Source organism: Malus sylvestris, chromosome 4, assembly GCF_916048215.2.
Source record: "Malus sylvestris chromosome 4, drMalSylv7.2, whole genome shotgun sequence".
Classification (NCBI taxonomy): Eukaryota; Viridiplantae; Streptophyta; class Magnoliopsida; order Rosales; family Rosaceae; genus Malus; species Malus sylvestris.
In genome coordinates, this window is record NC_062263.1 from 5,681,499 (window position 1) to 5,705,543 (window position 24,045).

General features: G+C 38.2%; 1 protein-coding gene and 1 pseudogene across 1 annotated transcript; one reads left to right on the forward strand and one right to left on the reverse strand.

Annotated features, from left to right (window-relative positions):
• Positions 1–4,775: 4,775 nt before the first annotated feature.
• Positions 4,776–14,800, reverse strand: LOC126619732 (putative glycerol-3-phosphate transporter 4; annotated as a pseudogene).
• A 3,079-nt stretch (positions 14,801–17,879) lies between these two features.
• LOC126619878 (50S ribosomal protein L19-2, chloroplastic-like) lies at positions 17,880–20,077 on the forward strand. Its single transcript, XM_050288296.1, has 5 exons — positions 17,880–18,047; positions 18,162–18,530; positions 18,889–18,975; positions 19,063–19,196; positions 19,838–20,077. The coding sequence occupies exons 1-5, from the start codon at positions 18,018–18,020 to the stop codon at positions 19,944–19,946; spliced, it is 729 nt and encodes a 242-aa protein (XP_050144253.1). The 5' UTR covers positions 17,880–18,017; the 3' UTR covers positions 19,947–20,077.
• Positions 20,078–24,045: the final 3,968 nt, after the last annotated feature.

Below are 24,045 nucleotides of genomic sequence, written 5' to 3' on the forward strand. Positions count from 1 at the left end.
GGTGTCTAAGTGGAGACCTGATTGTGCTCTGGTTGATGATGAAATAGTGGGACGTAATCGGTTTGGTGAATCGAGCAATGGAAAGGGGAAGGCTGCTGTTGAAGAAGAGGATGAGTTTATGGAGGCTGGGGAGGAGAATTTGGAGTTGCTGCAGATTGGAGGAAGTAGGAAGAGGGTAAGGAACAGTGGTAATGAGAATGGATCAGGCTTTGTGGTGGAAGACGTGGATTGATGAAGTGCTTAGTTTGGAACTGCAGGGGATGGGGTAGACCTGATTTTGCCCCGCAATTTAAATTTCTGTCTCGTACCCAGTGCACAAGGCTCCCGCTTTACGCAGGGTTTGGGAGAGGTGAATGTCGGCTAGCCTTACCCCCATTTATGGAGAGGCTGCTCCCAAGAATTTAAATTTCTGTCTAATTTAGTTATTTTAGATGTTTTTGCGCGTTTTGGAAACTCGTTCTGGTCTAGAGAAGTTGTCTAGGAATGTCTTTTGCAAGTGGTTCAGCTCTATGTTTTTTGCTCAAGGGGAGGGACAAGCCGGGGGGCTTTGTCTCTTTTGGAATGGCCAGCATATTAGTATTGATGTACTGTCTTATTCTCCTAGATTTATCCACTGCAGTTTCCATATTAGTAATACGGGTGTTCAATTCCTTTGCACTTTCATTTATGCTTATCCTCATAAGTATTTACAGTTACAAATTTGGGAGCAACTTTTAAATTTATATGATATAAATACTAATTCTCAGCCGTGGCTTTTGATGGGAGATTTTAACAACATTTTGAGTACCCATGAATAGGTGGGGGGGTGTTAGGAAAATCAATAATCATATGGTGAATTTTGTTGATTTCTTGATGAGGGGAGGTCGTGTTTCGATTCCTGCCTCCGGGGTTCCTTTCACATGGTCTAATGGGCATAAGGATAATACACTAATCTTTGAAAGACTAGATAGAGCCGTGATTAATACAGCCTGGTTAAACTTATTTCCGAATGCTAAACTTCATAATTTTCCAATTTTTGGCTCGGATCATAGTCCTATACTTTTAGACTGTTACCCAAATAATAGCGTTGGCATAACTGGCAGGAGTGAATTCAAGTTTATGGCTATGTGGCTTAATCACCCTGATTTCTTTAATATTGTTAAGAAAGCGTGGAGCTCGGAGTTGGAGGGTAATCCCAATGATGAACTTTGGGGGTGCCTGGGTGCCTTGAGATTTTTTATTAGGGGGTGGAATAAAGAGGTGTTTGGTAATGTGCATGTTAAAGTAAAAAAGCTTTTTGAGGAAATGAATAACGTTCAATCGCAAGGCATGGGTGACCCAGATAATATCCGGTTGTTAACTGAAGAATTAAGAATTAGAAATGAACCGAACAGAACTCTCAATGATGAGGAACTCTTGTGGGCTCACAAAGTGAGAGTTAATTGGCTCCAATTAGGGGATAAAAACACAAAAAAAAAAATCAAACAGTAACTAATATTAGACGTAAGAGGAATGAGATCCTTAAAATTAAGGATTCTGAGGGCTTTTGGTGGATGAAAGGGGAGGGCATGGAGCAGGTTTTTGTGCAGGACTTCAAACTGCGTTTTACTGCCCAGTCTAACCTAAGTAATGATGCGCTGGCCAACTTTACTGGTATTATTGAGGCCTGCATAACGGAGAGCCAAAACTTGGCTTTGCTTGTCCAATCTGTGATGATGAAATTTTTTAGGCTGCCAAGGGTATTGGAGCTTTTAAGGCTCTTGGCCTGGATGGTTTTCATGCGATCTTTTATCAAAAATGTTGGGATATCGTAGGGCATTCAGTTATCAACTTATCACTCTTGTGAAAGATTTCTTTTTGAATGGGTCAAGCTTAAGATTAATTAATCATACAAATATTGCTCTTATCCCAAGGTAAGTAATCCTGAAATAGTGGCTAATTCCAGACCTATTAGTTTATGTAATGTGTGGTATAAAATTATTTCTAAAGTGATGGTGAACAGGCTTAAGCCTATTTTAGAGAAATGTATTTCAAATAATCAGGGAGCTTTTGCTCCGAAGAGATCTATACATGATAATATTTTTATTGCTCATGAGATTTTATCTTCATTTAAACGGAAAAAAAAAAAAAAAAAAAGAGGTAAGGGAGCAATAGCAGTCAAGCTAGACCTAGAAAAGGCCTATGATATGTTAAGTCGGGATTATATTCGGGGAGTTTTAGCAAATTTTGGGATGAATACCCACTGGATAAATCTAATTATGGAATGTATCTCGTCTACATCTATGTCAATTATGATTAATGGTAAAGCCCACGGTTATTTCCGACCCTCTAGGGGAATTAGACAAGACGACCCCTTATCGCCCTATATTTTTATTTTGTGTATGGAGCCGTTAATTAGACACTTTAATAACTTGGCTTTATTGCCTAAAACTAGTGTTGGGCTTTTAACTTCACCATTGGGGTTTAAGATCTCCAATTTAATGTTTGCAGAAGATTGTCTTATTTTTGCCTAAGCCTCTAAAAGAGCTGCTAGAAATATCTTAAATACTTTGAACATGTTTGCCTCTGCCTTTGGACAAAAAATAAATTTCCGTAAGTCTTCTCTCTATTTCTCAGGGAATACTATTAATAGTGTACGGTGGAAATTGCTAATATTATCCAAATTCAACACAAAACAACCATTGGTAAGTATCTGGGCATAAATAATATTATATGTTGGAGAGATTCGGTTAATACAAAGGATGTTGAACTAAAAATTAAGAACAAATTAGCAGGATGGAAAGCCAATACACTCTCGAGAGCGAGAAGAATTACTTTAATTAAGGCTAATCTAAGTGGTTTACCCAACCATATGATGTCTTGCTTCAAATGCCCTGAGAAGTTCACCAGAATGCTGGATAAAGAAAACAGGAACTTTCTTTAGGGGAAAGAAGGTAAAATGAATCCTGTTGCTTAGGACAAAGTTTGTCAGCCAAAAGGGAATGGGGGCCTGGGTATTAGAAAGAGCAACTGCTTTAATAACGCTTGTTTAGCTAAACTTGGTTGAAAGGTCCTGACTGATGATCAGAATTGGTAGGTTCAATTAGTTAAACAAGAGTATCTTTGTAAAGAAAATTTTATGGATGCAAAAGTGAGACAGCACTTCTCGGCCGCCTGGAAAGGCATTCTTAATGCTAGACTTGTTATTGAAAAAGGTGCGCCATGGGTGGTGGGAAATGGCAAGGACATTCCGTTCTGGACCCAAAATTGGGTTTTTCCTTTCTCACTAAAGAACCTTCTCACGGTGGACCAGGTGAATCAAATTGATTTAGATCTAAAGGTTAATCATTTCATTATCGATGGGAATTGGAATAGAGATTTGCTAAGTGAGTTTGTAGATGAGGATGTTATTAGTAAGATTTGTAGTATTCCATTGCCTCTTTATGATAAGGATGACTACTTGTGTTGGGGCTTAAATGCTAATGGTAGGTTTAGTGTAAAATCCGCAACTTGGGTTCAAAATTCTATGTTCAGTGATGACTCGAAGAATAAGTTACTAAATAAACTCCAGACTAGAAGAATTGGTGTTCTTTGTTTGAGTGGCTTGGCTCACTGGATGCTGATGACGGCGATAATCTTTCAAGCCTTAGCTTTGCTCTTATTATATGTTGGCAGATCTGGAAAGCGAGGAACAATGTTATTTTTAATAAAGTTAAGATTTTCCCTGTTAAAGTAGTGTCTTTAGCCTTTAATTTGACAAGTGATTATAATAATGCTAATAAAAGAGGTGTAATTCCTAGGAAGAATCAGGAGAAGTTAATCAGATGGATCCCTCCGGGATAATGTTTTCAAATTAAACTTTGATGGTTCAGTCAAGAATAATGAAGCGGCTGGGGCTTCATCATCCGGAAAGAGTGGTGATCCGATGTTAGCTGGGGCAAGAAGCTTGGGAGAGGTTTCAATCAATGTTGCGGAATGTTTGGCTCTTAGGGACGCACTTTGGATGGCAAGGTGTAGGGGACTCCAGAAGATCATGGTGGAAGGGGACTCAAAGCTTATTCTTGAAGCGGTCCAAGGTACCAGTGGTGTTTCCTGAAGAGTGAGAACGATCATTGATAATATTAAGCTTATAGCGGAATCTTTTGATATTATCACCTGAAACCACATGTATCGAGAAGCAAACTTTGTGGCTGACGCTGTTACGGGTGTAGGCTTCTAACATGGAAACCTTCACATTTGAGATAGATCGTTACCGCCCGCTGCTTCTAGTGCTTTGTCTTTTGAAAGTGCTGGTTTAGGGTGTTCTAGGGGTTTTACCCTTTAATGTTTTGCTCTTTTCCATCAAAAAAAAAAAAGAATTAAATGACCTAGAGTGTCGAACTCAGGAAGATGAGGAACAAAAAGCTCTGAAATGCAAAACAAAAATGTCCAGGACTATGCTTCGAACCCATGGCATAGAAAAAGACCCGGAGACGCTGAACAATGGGCCATGATTGGTGGCAGCCAATAAAGAAGCCTTGAAAATTTTGAATTGAGCCGCGAGAAATAGACAAGCCGACTAAGGGAGCCCAATTGCAACTCACATGTGTGTCACACGTGCACCATAAAACCCTACCTTTGTTTAATCTCACATGGGATGCTCTTCATCCATCTGCCTCGAGCTCAGAACCAACGGCTCTCTTGTTTGCATCGATCCAGTACCATCAATTATGGCGGTAACTGTTGCCAGTGCTCGAGAATCCCCTCTAAAGGGCACAACGCAAAGGGTATAACTCCTGGTATCATACAAGCTTCAATAAGTCCAATACCTGTCCTACTCACAGACCCAATTTGACGAATAGTTTTGTTTTACCGTTTACCATAAATCCTTTTTTCATATTAGCTTCTTCATCATCAGGCACTACCTCCAAATTAGAAGCTGAATTTGGTGGGAAAAAAGATCCAATATCTCTAGGATAAGCAGCCAAGAAAAAGAAAACGATTACGCCTACAACTGCTATAAAAGCACCTGGAACAACAAAGCAACAACCCCACCCATAATCCAGAACACTGTTGCGAGTTATATATTAGTTAGAGTGTAAATAGTAGTTTATTGTCCCACATTGGTGAAGTACATATGTAATACCAATTGTAACTCCTATATATACTCCACTTTGGAGATTAATGAATATATAAGAAATTCCCAAATATTGTCATATATATTTTTGGTATTTACCATGTTTAGTTTAATATTGGTATTTACCATGTTTAGTTCAATATGGCATCAGAGCAGTTCGCTCTTGGTGACTTGTGTGCTTTAATTTTGTGCCCACATTTTTTGTGATTTCCTTCGTAAATTAAAAAAAAATTTAAAAAAAAAAGTGAATAGTGGCGCTACAGTACAGTGCATGAACAATGGTCTGCTTTGTGAATAGTGGTCCTCTACAGTGCCGTGAAGAGTGCTCTGCTACAGTATCTGGTAAATTGTTTTCATTCCGCTGAGTATCTTTTGTGCCTTATTGTTCGTGATTTTTGTTCAATGGCTCAATATAATCATAGTGTTATTATGCATCTTGGTGGAACAAATAAATGGATAATAGATATTGGGGCCACTGATCATGTGACTAGTGACCCTAGAGTGTTTGATGAGTTATGTGACTATGTTCATGATCCGTATGTTACTAGTGCAAATGGAGCACATTCCCCTGTGAAGGGTGAAGGCACTATCTCTCTGACTCCAACCTTATCATTGATCCATGCTTTACTTGTTCCTGATCTTAAGTGCAATCTTTTGTTGGTAGGAAAACTTCTTGATACCTTATATTGTTCTGCTCACTTCTACCCTACGTATTGTTATTTTCAAGATATTCAAACTCAGAAGATAATTGGTCATGGTAAAAGAATAGGGGGTTTGTACATCTTCACTATGGAGGATACTGTTGTTTCTGGTTCAAATAATCATCAAGTTTTAAGTGCTAAAGTGGATGACAGACATCAAATTTGGTTGTGGCATCGACGATTAGGACATCCATAATTTAGTTATATGAAACATCTATTTTCTTCTTTGTTTCGCACTTGTAGTGATTCAGAGTTCAAGTTTGAAACATGTGTCATGGCTAAGAGTCATCGTGCTTCATTTCTTGTAAGTGATTCTAAAGCTACTTTGCCATTTGATTTGATACATTATGATATGTGGGGTCCAGCGAAAGTTACTTCTAATGGATTCCGTTGGTTTGTTACTTTTATTGATGATTGTACTCGGTTAACTTAGGTGTTCTTGATGAAGAATAAGAGTGATGTTCCGTTACTTTTTCAAGAATTTTGTACAATGGTGTCTACTCAGTTTCAGACCAAAGTTAAGGTCTTCAGGTCTGATAACGGGGGAGAATATATGAATCACACTTTGACATGTTTTTTTCTTGATCATGGTATTATTCACCAGACGACTACTCTGTTTACACCTCAACATAATGGTGTGTCCGAACGGAAGAATCGTTAAATAATGGAAGTTGCTCGCTCCTTGATGTTGGATAAATGTGTTCCTAATCATTTGTGAGGTCATGCTGTTTTGGCTGCTGTGTATTTGATCAATCGTGTTCCAAGTAGGGTTCTTGATTTTCAGACACCGTTCGATGTGCTACAACAATATGTTTCTCTTGTTTCTATATCAAAGCTTCTTCCGAAAATGTTTGGGTGTATTGCGTATGTGCATGTCTACTCTCATCAACAGAGTAAACTTGATGCATGTGCTCTCCGGTGTGTCTTTATTGGGTATGCTAACAATCAGAAAGGCTATAAGTGTTATCATCCTCCGACTCAAAAAACTTATATTACCATGGATGTCACCTTTCATGAGGAAGTTTCGTATTTTGTGAAGCCCTCTTCCGACTCTCCACTTCAGGGAGAGAGGGGGAGTGAAGTGCAGATTCGAAGAGATGGTATGGATGATGTGTTACATGCAGAGTTGGGAACATAACCTATTATGTTGCGTGATACTGATCAGTCGACTACAGATAGTGACCGGTCACCTATTATTCCCGGAACTATTTCTACTGACGATAGATCAGATGTGCCCAGCGAGTTGCCTGTTAGTATGTCTGACGAATTACCTTCTAATGATCGGTTGCCTGCTGCTGATATGTCTAACGCGTTGCCTGATGATGGTTCGTCCAATGATGATTCTTCTAACAGTTTGGTACAAGATGGTGGCATACATGAGGTAAATTCTGACGATTCTTCTACTTATCAGTTGCCTCCACAAGCTAATCGTGGAAAACCTAAAGTACAATATGAGCCTGATATGCATGCTAAAGCCAAATATCCTATCAACAATTATGTGTCTACTTATCGTTTATCCAACCATATGCATCTTACATATGTCAGCTATCTAGTGTATCGATTCCAACAAAATTGCAAGATGCCTTGTCTGACCCTAAGTGGCTTAATGCCATGCAAGTTGAGATGGAAGCTTTGGAAAAGTATTCTACCTGGGATTTGGTTCCTTTACCAAACGGAAAAAAAAGTCGTTGGATGTATATAGGTGTTTACTATTAAGCACAAAGCAGATGGTTCTATTGACCGGTATAAAGCTATATTAGTTGCTAAGGGTTATACTCAAACCTATGGGGTGGACTATCAGGAGACATTTGCTCATGTTGCCAAACTTAATATTGTGCGTATTCTTCTGTCCTTAGCAGCAAACCAGGATTGGCCTCTGTTGCAGTTTGATGTTAAGAATGTTTTCCTTCATGGTGATCTTAAAGAGGAAGTGTATATGGATCTCCCACCTAGTATTGGAACATCTCCTAGAAAAGGTGTTGTATGTAGGTTACGAAAGGCTTTGTATGGTTTGAAACAATCTCTTAGAGCGTGGTTTGGGAGGTTTACAAGTTCAATGAATAAGTTTGGGTATATCCAGAGTCATTCAAATCATACTTTGTTTCTAAAGCGACAAAATGGTAAGCTAACTGCATTGATTATTTATGTTGATGACATGATAGTGACTAGTGATGATCAGAAGGAGATACAACGTCTTCAAAAGTACCTAGCTACTGAGTTTGAGATGAAAGAATTAGGTGAATTGAAGTATTTTCTTGGAATCGAGGTTGCACGATCCAAGCATAATATTTTTCTGTCTCAACGAAAATATGTTCTTGATTTGTTAGCTAAAACAGGTATGTTAGATTGCAAACCTGTTGATACTCCGATTGAGCAGAATCATCGTCTAGGCTTATTTCCAGATCAAGTTCCTACTCATAAGGAACTGTATCAGAGGCTTGTGGGGAGATTAATTTATTTGTCTCACACTCGCCCTGACATTGCTTATGCAGTTAGTGTGGTAAGTCAGTTTATGCACACACCTAGTGAAGCTCATATGGATGCAGTAACCCGTATTTTGAAGTACTTGAAGATGGCTTCTGGCAGAGGCCTGTTTTTCTCCAAGAATGGTCATTTGAATGTCGAAGGGTATATAGATCCCATTTGGGCAGGTTCTATCACTGATCGTCGATCTACATCTAGATACTTTATGTTTGTGGGTGGTAATTTAGTTACTTGGAGAAGCAAGAAACAAAAAGTGGTGGCTAAGTCAAGTGCAAAAGTTGAGTTTCGTGGTATGTCGCATGGTGTATGTGAGTTGTTGTGGTTAAAAAAATTGTTGAGAGATCTTGGGTTTAACCCCAAAGGTGCTATGGAACTTCATTGTGATAACAAGGCTGCTATTGAGATTACTCATAATCCAATGCAACATAATCAAACAAAACATGTGGAGATTGATCGACATTTCATTAAGGAAAAATTGGACGCTGAAATTATTATGTTTCCGTTTGTGAGATCTGAAGATCAACTTGCTGATGCTCTTACTAAGGCTGTGTCTAATAGTGTGTTTTCCAACTCGCTTGACAAGTTGGGCATGCGTGACATCTTTGCACCAACTTGAGGGGGAGTGTTGCGAGTTATATATTAGTTAGAGTGTAAATAGTAGTTTATTGTCCCACATTGGTGAAGTACATATGTAATACCAATTCTAACTCCTATCTATACTCCACTTTGGAGATTAATGAATATATAAGAAATTCCCAAATATTGTCATATATATTTTTGGTATTTACCATGTTTAGTTTAATATTGGTATTTACCATGTTTAGTTCAATAAACACTAGCAGCAAGAAATGAACCACTTAGAGCTTGTTTGGTATCCTATTTGAAAAAAATTTAAATTTCTCAAAACATTTCTTAAGAATTTTTCTTGAAAACAATTTTCTTTAAGACTCAAAAACTTGTTTGGTATGCGATTTAAAAATTTTAAATCTTACAACTTAAACTGGACAAAAAGATCCATAAAAAGGGGGTCGAGAGAGAAAGAGAGAGAAAGAGGAGAGAGGATGAAAGAAAGTAAGAGATGATTGGAGAAAAGAGAAAGAAGTGAGAAGATCGGAAGAGATAGAGAGAAAGAGGAGTGAGAGAAAGAACTGAGAGAATGAAGATAGCGGATTGGAGGAGAGACGATAAAGGTAAAAGAAAAAAGAGAATGAGGAGAGAGAAAGAAGAAAAGAGCGATAGATTTGGAGTGAGAGAGGATGAGGAGAGAAAAGAAAGGAGTGAGTTTAAGTTTAAAAACTCTAAAAACTCATTTTTTTTTTGTGTTTTTAGATAATATACTATATTTTTTAGTTAGTCTTGAGTTCAATTTTTTAAAATAGTTATACCAAACAAGTTTTTAAGGCCTAAAACTTGAAAATTGTTTTTGAGTTTAAAAAATTAGATTCAAGTAGTGTACCAAACAGACTCTTATATTCCCAACCGAAGTATGCGCATTCCATATGCCCATTATCAAACCCCTCTTTCCCTTTCCAAACCAATTACCAATTACAGCAACAACTTAAGGCCAACCGGTCGCTTCGAACAACCCGGCAATCATTTGCATCCCATGATAGAAACCAAACACATGGATATTCAAAAAGTATCCCATCCCAAACAAGGCAACAAAAATGCCACTCCCAATCATCCCGGACGTCAAGAACAATCAGACGTCCAATGTATCTCCCAAATGGCCAGCAACATACATTCCCAAAGAGTAACATGCAAGAAATGCAAGATCAATCTCCCCCTATAGAGAAGTCAATGATATCATTCCTGATATCTTGGCTTAGTTTAGGAAACAATTTTGTAATTGATTTATATAAAGTTTAGTTTCCTGTTGTATACCTAGAAAGTAGGGTAATTTATTTCTAAGTCAAGTAATCTTCTTTGTATAAATCTCCTTGTTTCAATAGAAGAAAAACACTTCTGCAAATCATATTTTTGCTCTATTCTTTACATGGTATCAATAGCTGGGTCGAAACCCTAGTTCTTGCCGCTGCCCTTCTTTTTGCTATTTTTCAATAGCCATCTTCCGTCAACCCTCATGGCCACTGACGAAATTCCCCAAGGTTTTGCGGCTGACGTCAAAACTGATGTTTCAAATCCTTTGTTTATTCATCATTCAGATCACCCATCTATGATGCTGGTTTCGAAGCCCCTTAATGGGGACAACTACTCTACCTGGTCTCGTGCAATGAGAATCTCCCTTAGTGCCAAAAACAAGCTAGGTTTTGTTGATGGTACTGTTACACAGCCTTCCGAGAAAACCAAACCTGCTGATCATGCTACATGGCAGAGATGCAATGACATGATCGTTGCATGGATTATCAACTCCATTGATTCAGAAATTTCAGACAGTATTCTTTACATGACTGATGCTCGTGCAATCTGGGAGGAGTTGCGTGAGCGTTATTCTCAAAGCAATGCTCCTCGGATTTTCCAATTACAACGGGACATTGCTTCTTTTACTCAAGACCAACTTTCAGTTGCTGCATACTACACGAAGCTGAAGAAATTATGGGATGAACTGGTGTCATACAGTGACTCCACTTCCTGCACATGTGGAGTGCAGAATGAAAGAAATAAATTAATGCAGTTCCTTATGGGTCTCAACGAGTCCTATAGTGCCATTCGAGGGCAAGTCTTGTTGATGAACCCTTTACCAACTGTTCGTCAGGCCTATGCTTCAATTTCCCAAGAAAAGAAGCAAAGATCTCTTACTGCTTCACGTGGAGTCACCGAGACAACAGCTATGGCTGTTCGACAAGGTGGTTCACAATCATCTGGATCTTCAAGTCGTAAGCCCTTGCATTGTACTCATTGTGATCATGACTATCACACCATTGATACTTGTTACCAACTTCACGGGTATCCACCGGGGCTTCGTCTTCACAAAGTCAAGCCTCAAAAAGGAAGCAAGTCTTCTAAAAATGAAGGTAGTTCTTCTTCGTCTGCAAATCAAGTTTCAACAGGTGCAACTTTGGAAGAGATGAAGTCGGTGATGTCCGGGTTATCTGACACTCAATTCCAGCAAATCCTTGACATCATGAATAATAAAGGAGTTGATGTCTTCGTTCCTCCAAAAGCTAATGTCGCTGCCATGAAGACAGGTTTGTCGAAATCTTCTTTGCATTTACGTCGATGGATAATCGACAGTGGTGCAATAGATCATATAACCTCCTCACCTGATTTGCTTACTGATGGTGTCAAAAACACCAATTTGTCACCAGTTTTATTACCAAGTGGAGAGCAAGCTCGCATAGTCTCCACTGGGACAGTTCCTTTGAGTTCCACTTTTTTGTTACGAGATGTATTGTGTGTGCCCTCTTTTCAAGTAGATTTGATGTCTGTGAGTCAAATTACAAGTGGATTGCATTGTTCTGTAACCTTTTTCCCTTCATGGTGTCTTATGCAGGACTTAACGACGAAGAAGGTGATTGGTTTGGGTAAGCAACGTGGAGGACTTTACTACTTGGTCTATACGCCCCAACAAAATGGGGTCGTCGAGTGCAAGCATCGACACATACTTGAAATTGCTCGTGCTTTGCGTTTCCAAGCTAACCTTCCTATTACTTTTTGGGGGGAATGTGTCCTTACGACTGTCCATATTATTAATCGTCTTCCTACCCTCATTCTTTCCAAAAATACTCCTTTTGAACTATTGTACTTAAAACCACCTTCATTTTCCCACCTTAAAGTCTTCGGTTGTCTTGGTTATGCCACCAACACCCATATCTCTCACAAGTTTGCTCCCCGAGCCCACAAATTTATCTTCCTTGGGTACCCCGTTGGCCAAAAAGCGTACAAACTTTACACCTTTACCATTCATACTTTTTTTACTAGCAGGGATGTTGTTTTTCATGAACATATTTTTCCTTACCATTCTTCTCCATCCTCTACTTCACCTAACCCTACGCCACTACCTATCGTCTTTCCTCACCCTACACCCTCTTTACCTGAGCCTCAAGCTACTACACCTTCTACCTCACCCGTGTCTCCTGATACTCCTACCACTTTTTTTTCACCCGAGATTTCCACCAATTCTGACCTACACCCTGATGCATCTTCTCTCGAGCCCGCTGCCTCCCTGCCTCCTGCACCACCTGCACCGATGCTTCGCCGCTCTAGCCGCCACTCCTCACCACCTCCCAGGTTGCGAGATTATGACTGCCCCACTCTTAAGCTTACCCAACCCGATCCTCCATCGTTTTCGTTGTTTGGTCCTGCTACTGGTACGCGTTATCCACTTGCTAATTATCTCACTTATCATCGTTTCTCACCTGCACAACAATCTTTTCTTGCGACTATCACTCAACAGGTTGAGTCCCAAACTTCTGCCGAGGCTACTGCTTCCCCTCATTGGCAGGCTGCCATGACTTCTGAACTACAGGCTCTCGAAGCTAATCACACGTGGACTCTCACCTCTCTTCCGGCTGGTAAATCTGCCATTGGTTGTCGATGGGTCTATAAAATCAAGCTTCGTTCTGATGGATCCATTGAGCGTTATAAAGCTCATTTGGTTGCCAAGGGTTACACACAACTTGAAGGGATCGACTTTCATGATACTTTATCTCCTACTGCTAAGATGACAACTGTTCGCTGCCTCTTAGCTCTTGCTGCTTCATTTTCCTGGTCTCTTCATCAACTTCATGTCAACAATGCATTTCTTCATGGTGATCTTCATGAAGAAATCTATATGCTTCCTCCTCCCGGTCTTCGACGATAGGGGGAGAATTTGGTATGTCGCCTTAACAAATCCTTATATGGACTGAAGCAAGCATCCCGGCAATGGTTTGCCAAGTTTTCTGAGTCTATTCACTGTGCTGGTTATGTTCAATCAAAGGTTAATTACTCTTTGTTCACAAGGCAGCAAGGCAAGTTTTTTACAGCTCTTTTAATTTATGTTGATGATATTCTGATCACTAGAAATGATCCTGATGCCATTAGGGATCTCAAAAATTTTCTCAATAGTCGTTTCAAAATCAAGGACCTTGGTGACTTGAAATACTTTCTAGGCATCGAAGTGTCACGATCAAAGAATGGGATTTTCATTTCTCAACGTAAGTATGCTTTAGAGATTCTGAAGGATGGTGGTCTCTTGGGAGCACGTCCAATCGAGTTTCCTATGGAGCTGAATCTTAAACTTTCTGACAATGGTGAGTTACTTAAAGATCCGGCACAGTATAGGAGGTTGGTGGGTCGATTGATCTATTTAACAATTACTAGGCCGGATATCACATATTCGGTGCATGTGCTAAGTAGCTTTATGCATGAACCTCGCCGTCCACACATGGAAGCAGCTCTCCGAGTTTTGAAATACATAAAGAATACTCCTGGACAAGGTTTATTTTTCTCTTCTAAAAATGACTTGACCTTGAATGCATACTGTGATTCAGATTGGGCAGGATGTTCTATGACACGAAGATCAAACACAGTGTATTGCGTGTTTTTTGGTTCTTCATTGGTTTCTTGGAGATCAAAGAGACAGAAAACCGTATCTTTATCATCAGCTGAGGCCGAGTATAGAGCCATGACTGGAACTTGTTGTGAACTATCATGGCTTCGCTATCTTCTGAAGGACTTGGGATTGTTGCATCCAAAACCGGCCTTATTACATTGTGACAACAAAGCAGCTCTTCATATTGCTGCCAATCCAGTTTTCCATGAGCGAACTAGACATATAGAGATAGATTGCCATTTTGTTCGAGATAAAATACAAGATGGTTCTATTGTTACGCGATTTGTTCCTTCTTCACAACAACTTGCAGATGTGTTCACGAAGGCATTGGGAAAGGAATCTTTCTTGTCCATTATACACAAGTTGGGAGTTCTTGACATCCACTCTCCAACTTGAGGGGGAGTGTAGAGAAGTCAATGATATCATTCCTGATATCTTGGCTTAGTTTAGGAAACAATTTTGTAATTGATTTGTATAAAGTTTAGTTTCCTGTTGTATACCTAGAAAGTAGGGTAATTTACTACTAAGTCAAGTATTCTTCTTTGTATAAATCTCCTTGTTTCAATAGAAGTAAAACACTTCCGCAAATCATATTTTTGCTCTATTCTTTACACCCCCAGTTTCGACGTCCCGTCGGTTCCATTAAAGGGGGCCCAACCCTTGTGTAACCTATAATTCTCATTGCCCCCAAACTCTCTCTTGACAAAGACTTTACCAAACAAGGGGTCCAAGCCATTGCCTCTATGGGGATCAGGATACAAAACACTTTTAACTATACCACTGGTTTTTCTAGATGCATGGTAACATGTATAAGCTATGAAAGTACCAAGAAAAATTACATATCTATATGTAGAAAGACTCCAATCTTTGCCTCTAATGCTTCTAATCAGCAAAATCCCAGGTGGGATTCCTCGCATTGTATCAGAATTCTGAGACATTTTCACAATCCCACGAAACCATAACAAAATTTCCTCACGAAACCTTCATATCACATCCATTTTTCAAATTCAAAAACTACCTAGAACGCAAAACCGCAGGTTTCATGCGTCAAAATATCAGAGGAAAAGCTTTAGAGAGAGAGAGAGAGAGAGAGAGTACGAGACCTTGTTGAATTGACGAAGAAGAGCTGAGGCCTTAAGAGGCCAAAAGTTCAGGCTTGCATAGCTGAGAGGATGAGAGGGAAGGCGTAGAGGGCGGAGAGGCAGTGGGAGGACACGTGGCGAGATAGGAGTAATGGAACTGGTTTTGCTCATTGCTGTGCTTGGGCGCCACGCTTTCTTTCCAGAGTCTCCGAAACCGTTGTGTATAGTTTGTAGTAGAAGGGCTTGGCTGCTTAAGATGGAGTAGTTCCTCTTTTAAGTTTTAACTCATTTAGTGGTCGATTTTTTACAACATTTTGTTTATGATTGTAGTAGTTTATATTATATATCACTCTATAAAGATTATATCTTCATAAATTCAATTAAAATTAAGTTTGTTTAATCAATCAATTATAGCAAATAGATAAACGGTTGGTAATACATTTGCTAAAATTAATCCATCTATTTTTATAATGTTCGATGACCAAACGATCTCATATTTAATTGATTTTTGCAAAGATAGTCTTTGCTAGTAATTTATAATATGAATGGTTCTGATCTAAGTATGAAGTTTCATGAATCGACTACATAGTAAATTGAGAAGGAACTCATTCTCATTTATTGACCCTTTAATGTATGACGTTTTTTTTATTTGTGCCGCTTAATTTCAATCTGGTTATATGAGTCTTTCATAAACATCTTTCAAATTTGTTACATTTGTAGTTAGTTTTCCTACTTCAATAGACAAAAAAAACTTTCAATTTGACAGGAAAAAATTGACACATTTGATGATAAGGGACAATATTGAATGTGCCAAGGCAAATCAAAGCTAGATCATAAAGTTGCCTAAGTCGAATATAAGACCTTCTGGTTATAATTTGAGAGAATCTCTAATTTTGTACTATTTCAATTTTTGTTGTTTAACTATCGTAGTTTGCTAATGATTTCTTCTTCTTTGTTTTATTTTTTATTTTTTAGACAACGATATATTTACATTAAATGGTCGGAATATGGGGCTGAGTCACACAGTGGGGCAATAATAAATTAATATCAAGTTCACTATCAACGAGATTCGAACTTACAACCTCCTATTTATAAGTGAAGAGCAATATCAATTGTCATTTCTTAAAGAAACCCAAAGTTGTCTTCTAAAAGAAAACCCATCACCCAACCCACCTTTCCCGTCACCAACTCCCCTCCGGCTTCGAGTCGATGACAGCCCCCTCTCTTCTTCACTCCACTTCCCTATTCTCCCTTCCCGTAGACCAAGCAGTGGGTTTACTTTCTTTTTTAAAAACCTGATCTCAGTGGTATGACGGAGACTTTATTCATGAACCAACTATAAAACAACGAGAGGAGTCTTATGGCAGGTAACGCGACAAAAGTCACCCAAAATAACATGTGGAAAATTAGATTTAGCCACTACTTTGTTAGAAACTTAAGAGTGAAGACATAGGAGCATGATTGTAAATTGTAATACCAACTTATAACCTGACGCTGGACAAATAGTTGTTACATATAAACTCACCACATAAGTAAGAGGGAGCTTCTATTTATACCCAAGTAATATCCCTTCTAACCCAAGAAGCTCTTAACACCACAACCAAATTCTATAATTTATTTTCTCAACCAAAACATCCACAGCTGCAGACCCTTTCAAAGTTGTCAAACCCTTAATTTCCATTGTCATCTTTTCCATTTACTGATTCGGCTAGGGCCGTCGAAACTTCTCTCTTCCTAATCCCAAGCCAAAGCAACCTATGGTCGGTATATCTTTGAAAGCTCAGACAGAGAGAATAAATGGACTCTTCGGGGGCTACTTAAGGCACTTTAGTGCAAACCAGAATGGGGCTGTTGGATGTTGCTCAGTGCTACTATAACTTAACAACCAAAAAGCTCAACGTCGAACTTCAGCCCCTTTGAGTTGGCCATCTAGGATCTCACATGATGAAGTATCATGTGGATGAGTTTGTAGCATCTTTCGTCTTGTCCTATTGGATAACACGTTGTTATCTACAACAACGTGGGGCGTGGAGCAAACCCCTCGACATGTAACACTCCAATGTTGAAATCTAAAATTTTGATCTATATTCATAGGTTTTAAGATCTCTGTGTGTTGTATATTAGTAATTCCAGTAATTATGTATTATTTGGGATTTTAAAAATTTTGAATTTTTGTGCAAAATTCAGTTGTTGGTCCCAAAGAAGAACGTTTTGCAAACCTTGTGATAGATGTTAGGCCCTTTCCTGCAAACGCTTTTGATGGTTTCTTATCTTAGTTTCCCGAATAACTCACAGAAATTAAAAACATTGCGAAAAGACAAATAATTCTTACAAAGAACGGGGAAAGACATAGAACATAATAGACATTATGTCGGCTAAAAAGAGCGTTCATAACGGCAATTTTTTTTTTTCAATTTTAAGTGAGGTATTTTGTCAAACATTTGACCGACCTATACATATTGTGTGCTTAGCGTACATCACTACCTTTTGTGTCATTTTAATTGTATCTTTAGGGTCAAGATTGTTATGGTGAAAAAATAGATAAACTATATATGTATAAGGATGAGAGGTCAAGTTTGTTAGACATATGAGAGGAAATCATTCTTCTTCGTGAGTTATCAGAATCAACTCTACAACTAAATATTTTTGTGTTATATCCGTCTTCCAGTGATTTTGAATAAAAAGTGAGTGATACAGTTGGTGGTGGCGAGTTGATTATTATTCGTCGTAGGCCAATTCAACGACGTATCGAGTGGCGAAAGACAACTTCAATTTAAGCAAGACTCTGATTCTTGTTTAAATTATCCTTTTTTAGACCAAAAGCTTGAAGGGGACACGTGTCCCATTGTCCCATAATAAGATTCGGCCCTGATCAACAAAACGGATATGGACTTAATTTTTAGAAGATCCGTTGAAATATCGAATCGGATTGGGTTGAAACAGTTTCAATATCGGATCGGATATAGGGTGGTCCGACCCATCTCCGATCGATTTACTCCAAAAAAAATTAAAAAAATAAAAAGAAGCGTCGCACGTGCGGAATAGATAGAACAGATAAGGCCATCTGTGTCCTCCTTCTCATTTCCTCTGTTTAGCAGACTCCTAGTTACTCCCATGACCTCTTCTCTCTAACTCTCTCTCTCTCGTCTCTACCATTTCCTCATTTCCCACAAACCCTAATGCCCATGGGCTCCAAAATTCTTCCACAGGTACTCTCTCTCTCTATACATTTGGTCTGTGTCTGTGTGTTGTGTGTGTGGTGTGCGTGTGTGTGAATTGTAGCAATAATTTGGAGAGAAATTGATGAATTTGTGGGTTTTCAGGCTCTGATAACAATTCCACGAAACCCTAATCAATACCCACCCGTAAAGCTCGGGTTTTCAGCTGCCCTCTCTCGCCGCTCTTCCAATTGCGCCCGGGTTTCGCTCTCTAGGGTTTCATCGAGCTCAATTGGGTCCGTTTTCAGTCCCATTGTTTCCGCGATATCGAAACGGAACTTCGTTGTGAGAGCAGGCCCGAGCTCTGAAGGTGAAGTCGGAGCCACTGATGATGCCCAAGAGAATGAAGCAACTGGGAGCGGAGAGGCCTCTGTGGCCGTTGTAGAAGCTGAAGCAGAAGCAGTGCTGGAGCCTGAATCCGAAGAGCCGAAGCTGCCAAGAAAGTCTCGGGTTAAGCTCGGAGATATAATGGGGGTAGTTTGTTCCCTTCTCTCTCTCTCTCTCTCTCTCTCTCTCTCTCTCTCTCTCTCTCTCTCTATTGCTGCTTTCCTTGCTTTGTGTGAAAATGTAACAAAAATGAAGAATTGAACCCGCCAAGACATAATTTTGAAATCGATATCATCATGCTGTGGGTGATATAATGTGGGAATGAAAATGATATCGATATTCTCAGCAGAGTAGCAGGGATTTCAAAATATGCATTTTTTATTGGCTATTTTTTAGCTGGAATGTATTTAAACAGGGTATTTGTCATTTGGTTTTTCGTCATTCAACCGTAAGTGATTGTTAAAACCCGAGATTAATGTTGACCGGAATTCTTCTGTTTGCTTAGATATTAAACAAAAGGGCAGTTGAGGCGGCAGAGCAGGAAAGGCCAGTTCCCGACATTAGAACTGGAGATGTTGTGCAAATTAAACTGGTAATGGTGGTTCTGCTTCATTGGTTGAGATTTACACTGTGCCGGAGTGAGTCTGTTGTGATTCTTTTTATGTGTATGACTTAACAGGAAGTTCCTGAAAATAAGAGAAGACTGTCTATCTATAAAGGCATTGTCATTTCAAGACAAAATGCTGGTATTCACACAACTATTCGCATTCGGAGGATTATTGCTGGCGTAGGGGTTGAGATTGTGTTCCCGCTGTAAGTTTTTCTCTTATGTTCTACTTCTACATGCTAAGCTTGATCTGTGGTCCAATAACCCTTCACAAATAACTAGTCGGGCTATACATGATTTCTCTGGATTCTGATGACATGACTCGGAATAACCTAACATAGGAAAAATCTATTTGGGATACTTATGGTCACTGGTGGTTATTTATTAGGATTTTCTAGAGTCTAGTCTAATCCATTGTAAACCATATGTTTCATTCTTCGAAATTTAAACAACTTGATCCATCTTTGTAGTTGGGTGCATAGGTGATGAAATTATTTTAGAAGCATGCGTAAGCTAGGAGGTTGCCAAGAAGTTTATGCTAACTGCATAATTGGATTCTTCTCACCCCCAACCACCCCAAAAGGGTTTCTTTTTCATTGGGTTTTCGACCTTTTTGTACTTAATAAAATATACGAGAGAAGAAAAACCCTTACTTCAGTAGAATATGCCTAGAATTCATGATGATGATGCTTAGGCTCGAAGGAGTGTTAGCATTTAGCATGGTTACTTGTTATTTCTCCCCTTAAAGCCTTCCCTCGAGTTTTGAAATAATTCGGGCGTTATTATCATTTTCCATAAAGAGTAATTTTTATGTTATATGTTTTTTTTCTATTGCTTGTTATTTCAGATACTCACCAAACATTAAGGAGCTAAAGGTACTGAGTCACAGGAAGGTCAGGAGGGCAAGGTTGTACTATTTGAGAGACAAGCTTCCAAGGCTTTCGACGTTCAAATGAGAAATAGTACGCAGCTCTACTTTTGTTGTTCTCGGTTTCAGAGTAGTCTCGTGAAAACCTTCACATTGTAAAAACTATATGTATCCAGGAACCCATTTATTTAATGTGATATGTGTATCAGTTCTCCCGAATTTTTGTTGTATCTATTAATCTATATAGGTTAATTTCCCCCTTTCTTTCTATTGCGGTTTCAGTTGATGGTTAATTTTTTTTTGTCAAACGATAGATTTTGTTAGATTATATATTAGATTAGTTACCAACGGAGTATGAACCCATGTCGTTGTGCAAGGGTTCAATACCCTTCCACCACTGTGGTAAAATGCTACTTGCAGTTGATGGTTAATTGGGAGGAGCCCAGTTTTTTTTTTTCACAGAAACTATGACAGCATATTTCCAACAGTGCAAGTTATATTTCCTTCCCTGCAGCAGGTTCTGGAAATCTCTCGTATTTGGAAACGGAAGTGATTTTCACACATTCCTTTTAGCATCTTACACACCCTATTAATATCTAGTCATCAGATTAGATAAGTCAAACAGAATCAATGGATATGATTTAAAAGCAGTGTGTGAGAAGCTAAAGAAAGTGTTAATTATTTTTTCATTTGGAAATACTCACATTCTATGCCATGATCAATTTATAATAATTTTTAGTGCTAAAATTTGATTCTAGCAATTTGATATTTCATTATTAATAGTAAAAGTGTCACACGTAAAGTTTTTTTAACCAGACCATTTAGTATTACGGTTTAATGAAAATTTTTTTATTTGTAAGTGGGAAGTTTTGCATCCCGTGGTTGGCGAGTACTTTTGTAATAGCTTCCACCCTCCTTTTGTTTATGCCTTGAATCTGTATTCACTATCCATCGATATTTGTTGACACATTTCAAGTTTCCAATTAATATTCTTATTTACATCTGAAAGAGTGCAATTAAATGGATTAAAAAAATGTAAAAAAAAAAAGAAAATTAATGAAAAGGGTTTGAAAACTTTGAGTTTTAATGATAATGACAAAATAAATGGTAAAATAAATAGTACAAGTTTGATTTTTTAGTGTAAAAATGAACAGTATTGTGAGCTTTTCGTTAAAACTCTAAAAATATATATATATTTTTTCTGTTTTTATATTATTTTTTTTCTTCTCTGTTGGTTTAGTTTCTCCGAATGCTGATGCTTCTGCTTCTTGTTTCTTCTGGGTTCCAGTGATCAATCACTTCTTCCTCCATCATCCTGCTTTCTGCAACACATTTTCCGTCCCCTGTAAAAACTACAAAGAAGAAAGAACAAAAAACCCAGAAAACGGAGCTGAGCATTCGTATTTCTTCATTGAAAACAAGAACCCAAGGACGAAAAGAAAGAACAGCAATCAGGTTGTTGCATGGAAAATGAAGTCCTCCTCTGTAAGCACGGATCACCTGTTCGTCTTTCACTCCATTAATACTGATATTGTAATTTGTAATTGGTAATGAACATATTGATTATAAAGACAGATACTTGTATGCTTTTCTTGTTTTTATTGCAAATTTGCAGACTTGCAGACTTGCCCATTTGCGGATGACTTGAAGATTGTAGCCTCTCAGTTCAGGAGACTCCACAGCAAGCAACTCCTCCGGCACACATTCAGGTTCTACTCATAACAGTGGAGGACTTGGGCAGCTACGTTTATACAAGCAGTGTGGCGCCGTCATATGAAGAAGAAGCTAGAAGAGTCTCTGCGGGAACAGGATAATAGGCTGCAAGATGCACTGGCCAAGGCCGGGGTCAGCTCCCCAAGTCTAGGGGCCACCATTTATGCCTCACGTTTTGCTGCTAATACACCGCGTAGTGGTACGCGGAAGGCAAGGGTGCCAGAGAGACTACTGGTGACGCTACTTCAGAAGCCGGTGGAGCCTGATTTTACTGCTGAAGAGCAATAATAGGTATGTAGAGGTTTCAATTAAGTTATATGATTGGTCGTCGTCTTCTTGTAAAATGTAATCGAGAAACTGTTTTAATTGATAAAAAGGAAGAAAAGTGTAACATCATAATGGTAGGGAGCCACATTTTGTTGAGTGTACCAACTTCAAAAAGTCAAATGGGTGTAAAAATAAATCCACATATTGAATTGGGTTTATGGAGTATATTAGGTATCAAATTTGGGTTTAAAGAGATATTAATAGTTTAGTAAAAAATTAAATGGGTGCAAAGAGTAAGTTAGGTGTAGAAATAGGTTAAATGAGTTTAAAAAAAATTTCCCTTTTTCTAAAGCCTCACCCGAGGATAATTCTAACATCTTCTAATTTTAAAAAATAAAATATAAAAAAAAGAAAACTTCTGTCTCTAATCCACATTCCTTTTTTCTCCCTTTCTCCTTTCCATTTTAAAATAAAAATAAAAATTATTTTCACACACAAAGTGTGGGGCATATGCTAGTAAGTAACTAAGAGCAACTCCAGCCTTGCTGGTTGCTCGGGCGTCAGGCGAGGAGAAAGGGCCCTCGGGCCGGTGGGAGCAAATCCAGCGGGGAAGGGCCCGAGTGAGGGTGGGAGGTCGAGCGAATGGGGGGTGGGGAGTCGACGGGCCTGTGGCCCGAGGGTTTTGTAATTTTTTATTTTTTTTGTGTCAGAGAGATAGCTTTTGTAATTTTTTATTATTTAAACAAACATAAAAAACTATTATTTTTATTGCTTATTGCCAGGGGGAGGGTTCTAAGGGTGGAGATGTAAATGGCAATTATTGTTCATTAATGGTAATTACTATTCATTTAAGGCAGTTACTGTTTAATATGGTGGATTGAATAGTTGATTGCCAGGTGGAGTTGCTCTAAACAAAGATTAAACTCATATATTATGTGTATATAATATAAAATTTTAAAAAGAATAAAAATTATAATACGAAAAAGAGAAAAGTGAAGAAAAACGTGAAAGACAAAAGAGAGAGAGAGAATAAATGTGGATTTTTTTTTAGAGAACTTTAATGAAAAGCTCCGTTATTGTTTACTTTAACGAAAAAACCACATTTTTACATTAAAAAATCAATCATGATACTATTCATTTTACCCTTTATTTTGTCCTTATCGTTAAAACTCAAAGTTTTCAAACCATTTTCATTAATTTTCCTCTTTTCTTTTTTTTTTCAAATTAAAGATGTTATGATAACGTGTGTATAATGTTTGAATAAAAACACAAAATCTAGTTTGTTCATGATTATATATGCTCATTATTTTATTTTATAATAGAAATCAATTGTCTCTTTATTTTTATTTTTTTTTAGACAAAAAGATTATATATATATATATATATATATATATATTTGTAAATAATTAAAATTTTATGGGAGATTGGTTACTCTCAACGACAACGACATGGCTTAGTCACAACCTCTGGCTGACAGTATTTACTTGTGGCACCTAACATGCTAGTTTCCATCGGTATGGATACATAGAAATTCATAAATTATGCAACAATGAGGACGGCTAATGGCGAGACTTAAACTTTAGTGGGATGACGCACAATGTAAAAATCTTACTAATTGAACCAACTATCATTGGCATACGAAAACGATTGTACTAATAGATAATTTAAATTATTAATTATTGATAGTTAACTTTGGGTATCTTAGGCCATCTCTAACCGATCCGTCCAGAGGGTCATAGGGTCGAAAATAATCCTAAATAACACGAAAACCGTTTCCAACTGAAAGCTAGGCCAAAGGGCTTGTGTGCCCCATCGGGCCAAAAGCATCAAATTAGTCCAACGGGCTGGGCATCTTCAGCCAACCAGCCAGTTAGCCCAATGAGCCAGCCCACTTTTTTTTTTTTTTGAGAATTTTTTTTTGCCCATATCACTTTTTTTTTTTTTTGGACGATTTTTTTATTTAAAAAATCTAATTTTTTTCCTACATCCTTTCTCACATACTTTTCATCATTCCATACCATCTTACCTCATTTCTAATAATCTACTTATGTCTGAAAATCTTATTTTAATATGGTAGTTTAATTTAATTAACTATGTTAATTCAATTAAAATAATAAATTATATTTGGCCTATAACCCTTTGGCCCTCTCGGTTGAACATGATTTTTTTATCACAGAGATATGTTTGGTCTATTGCCCTTTAACCCC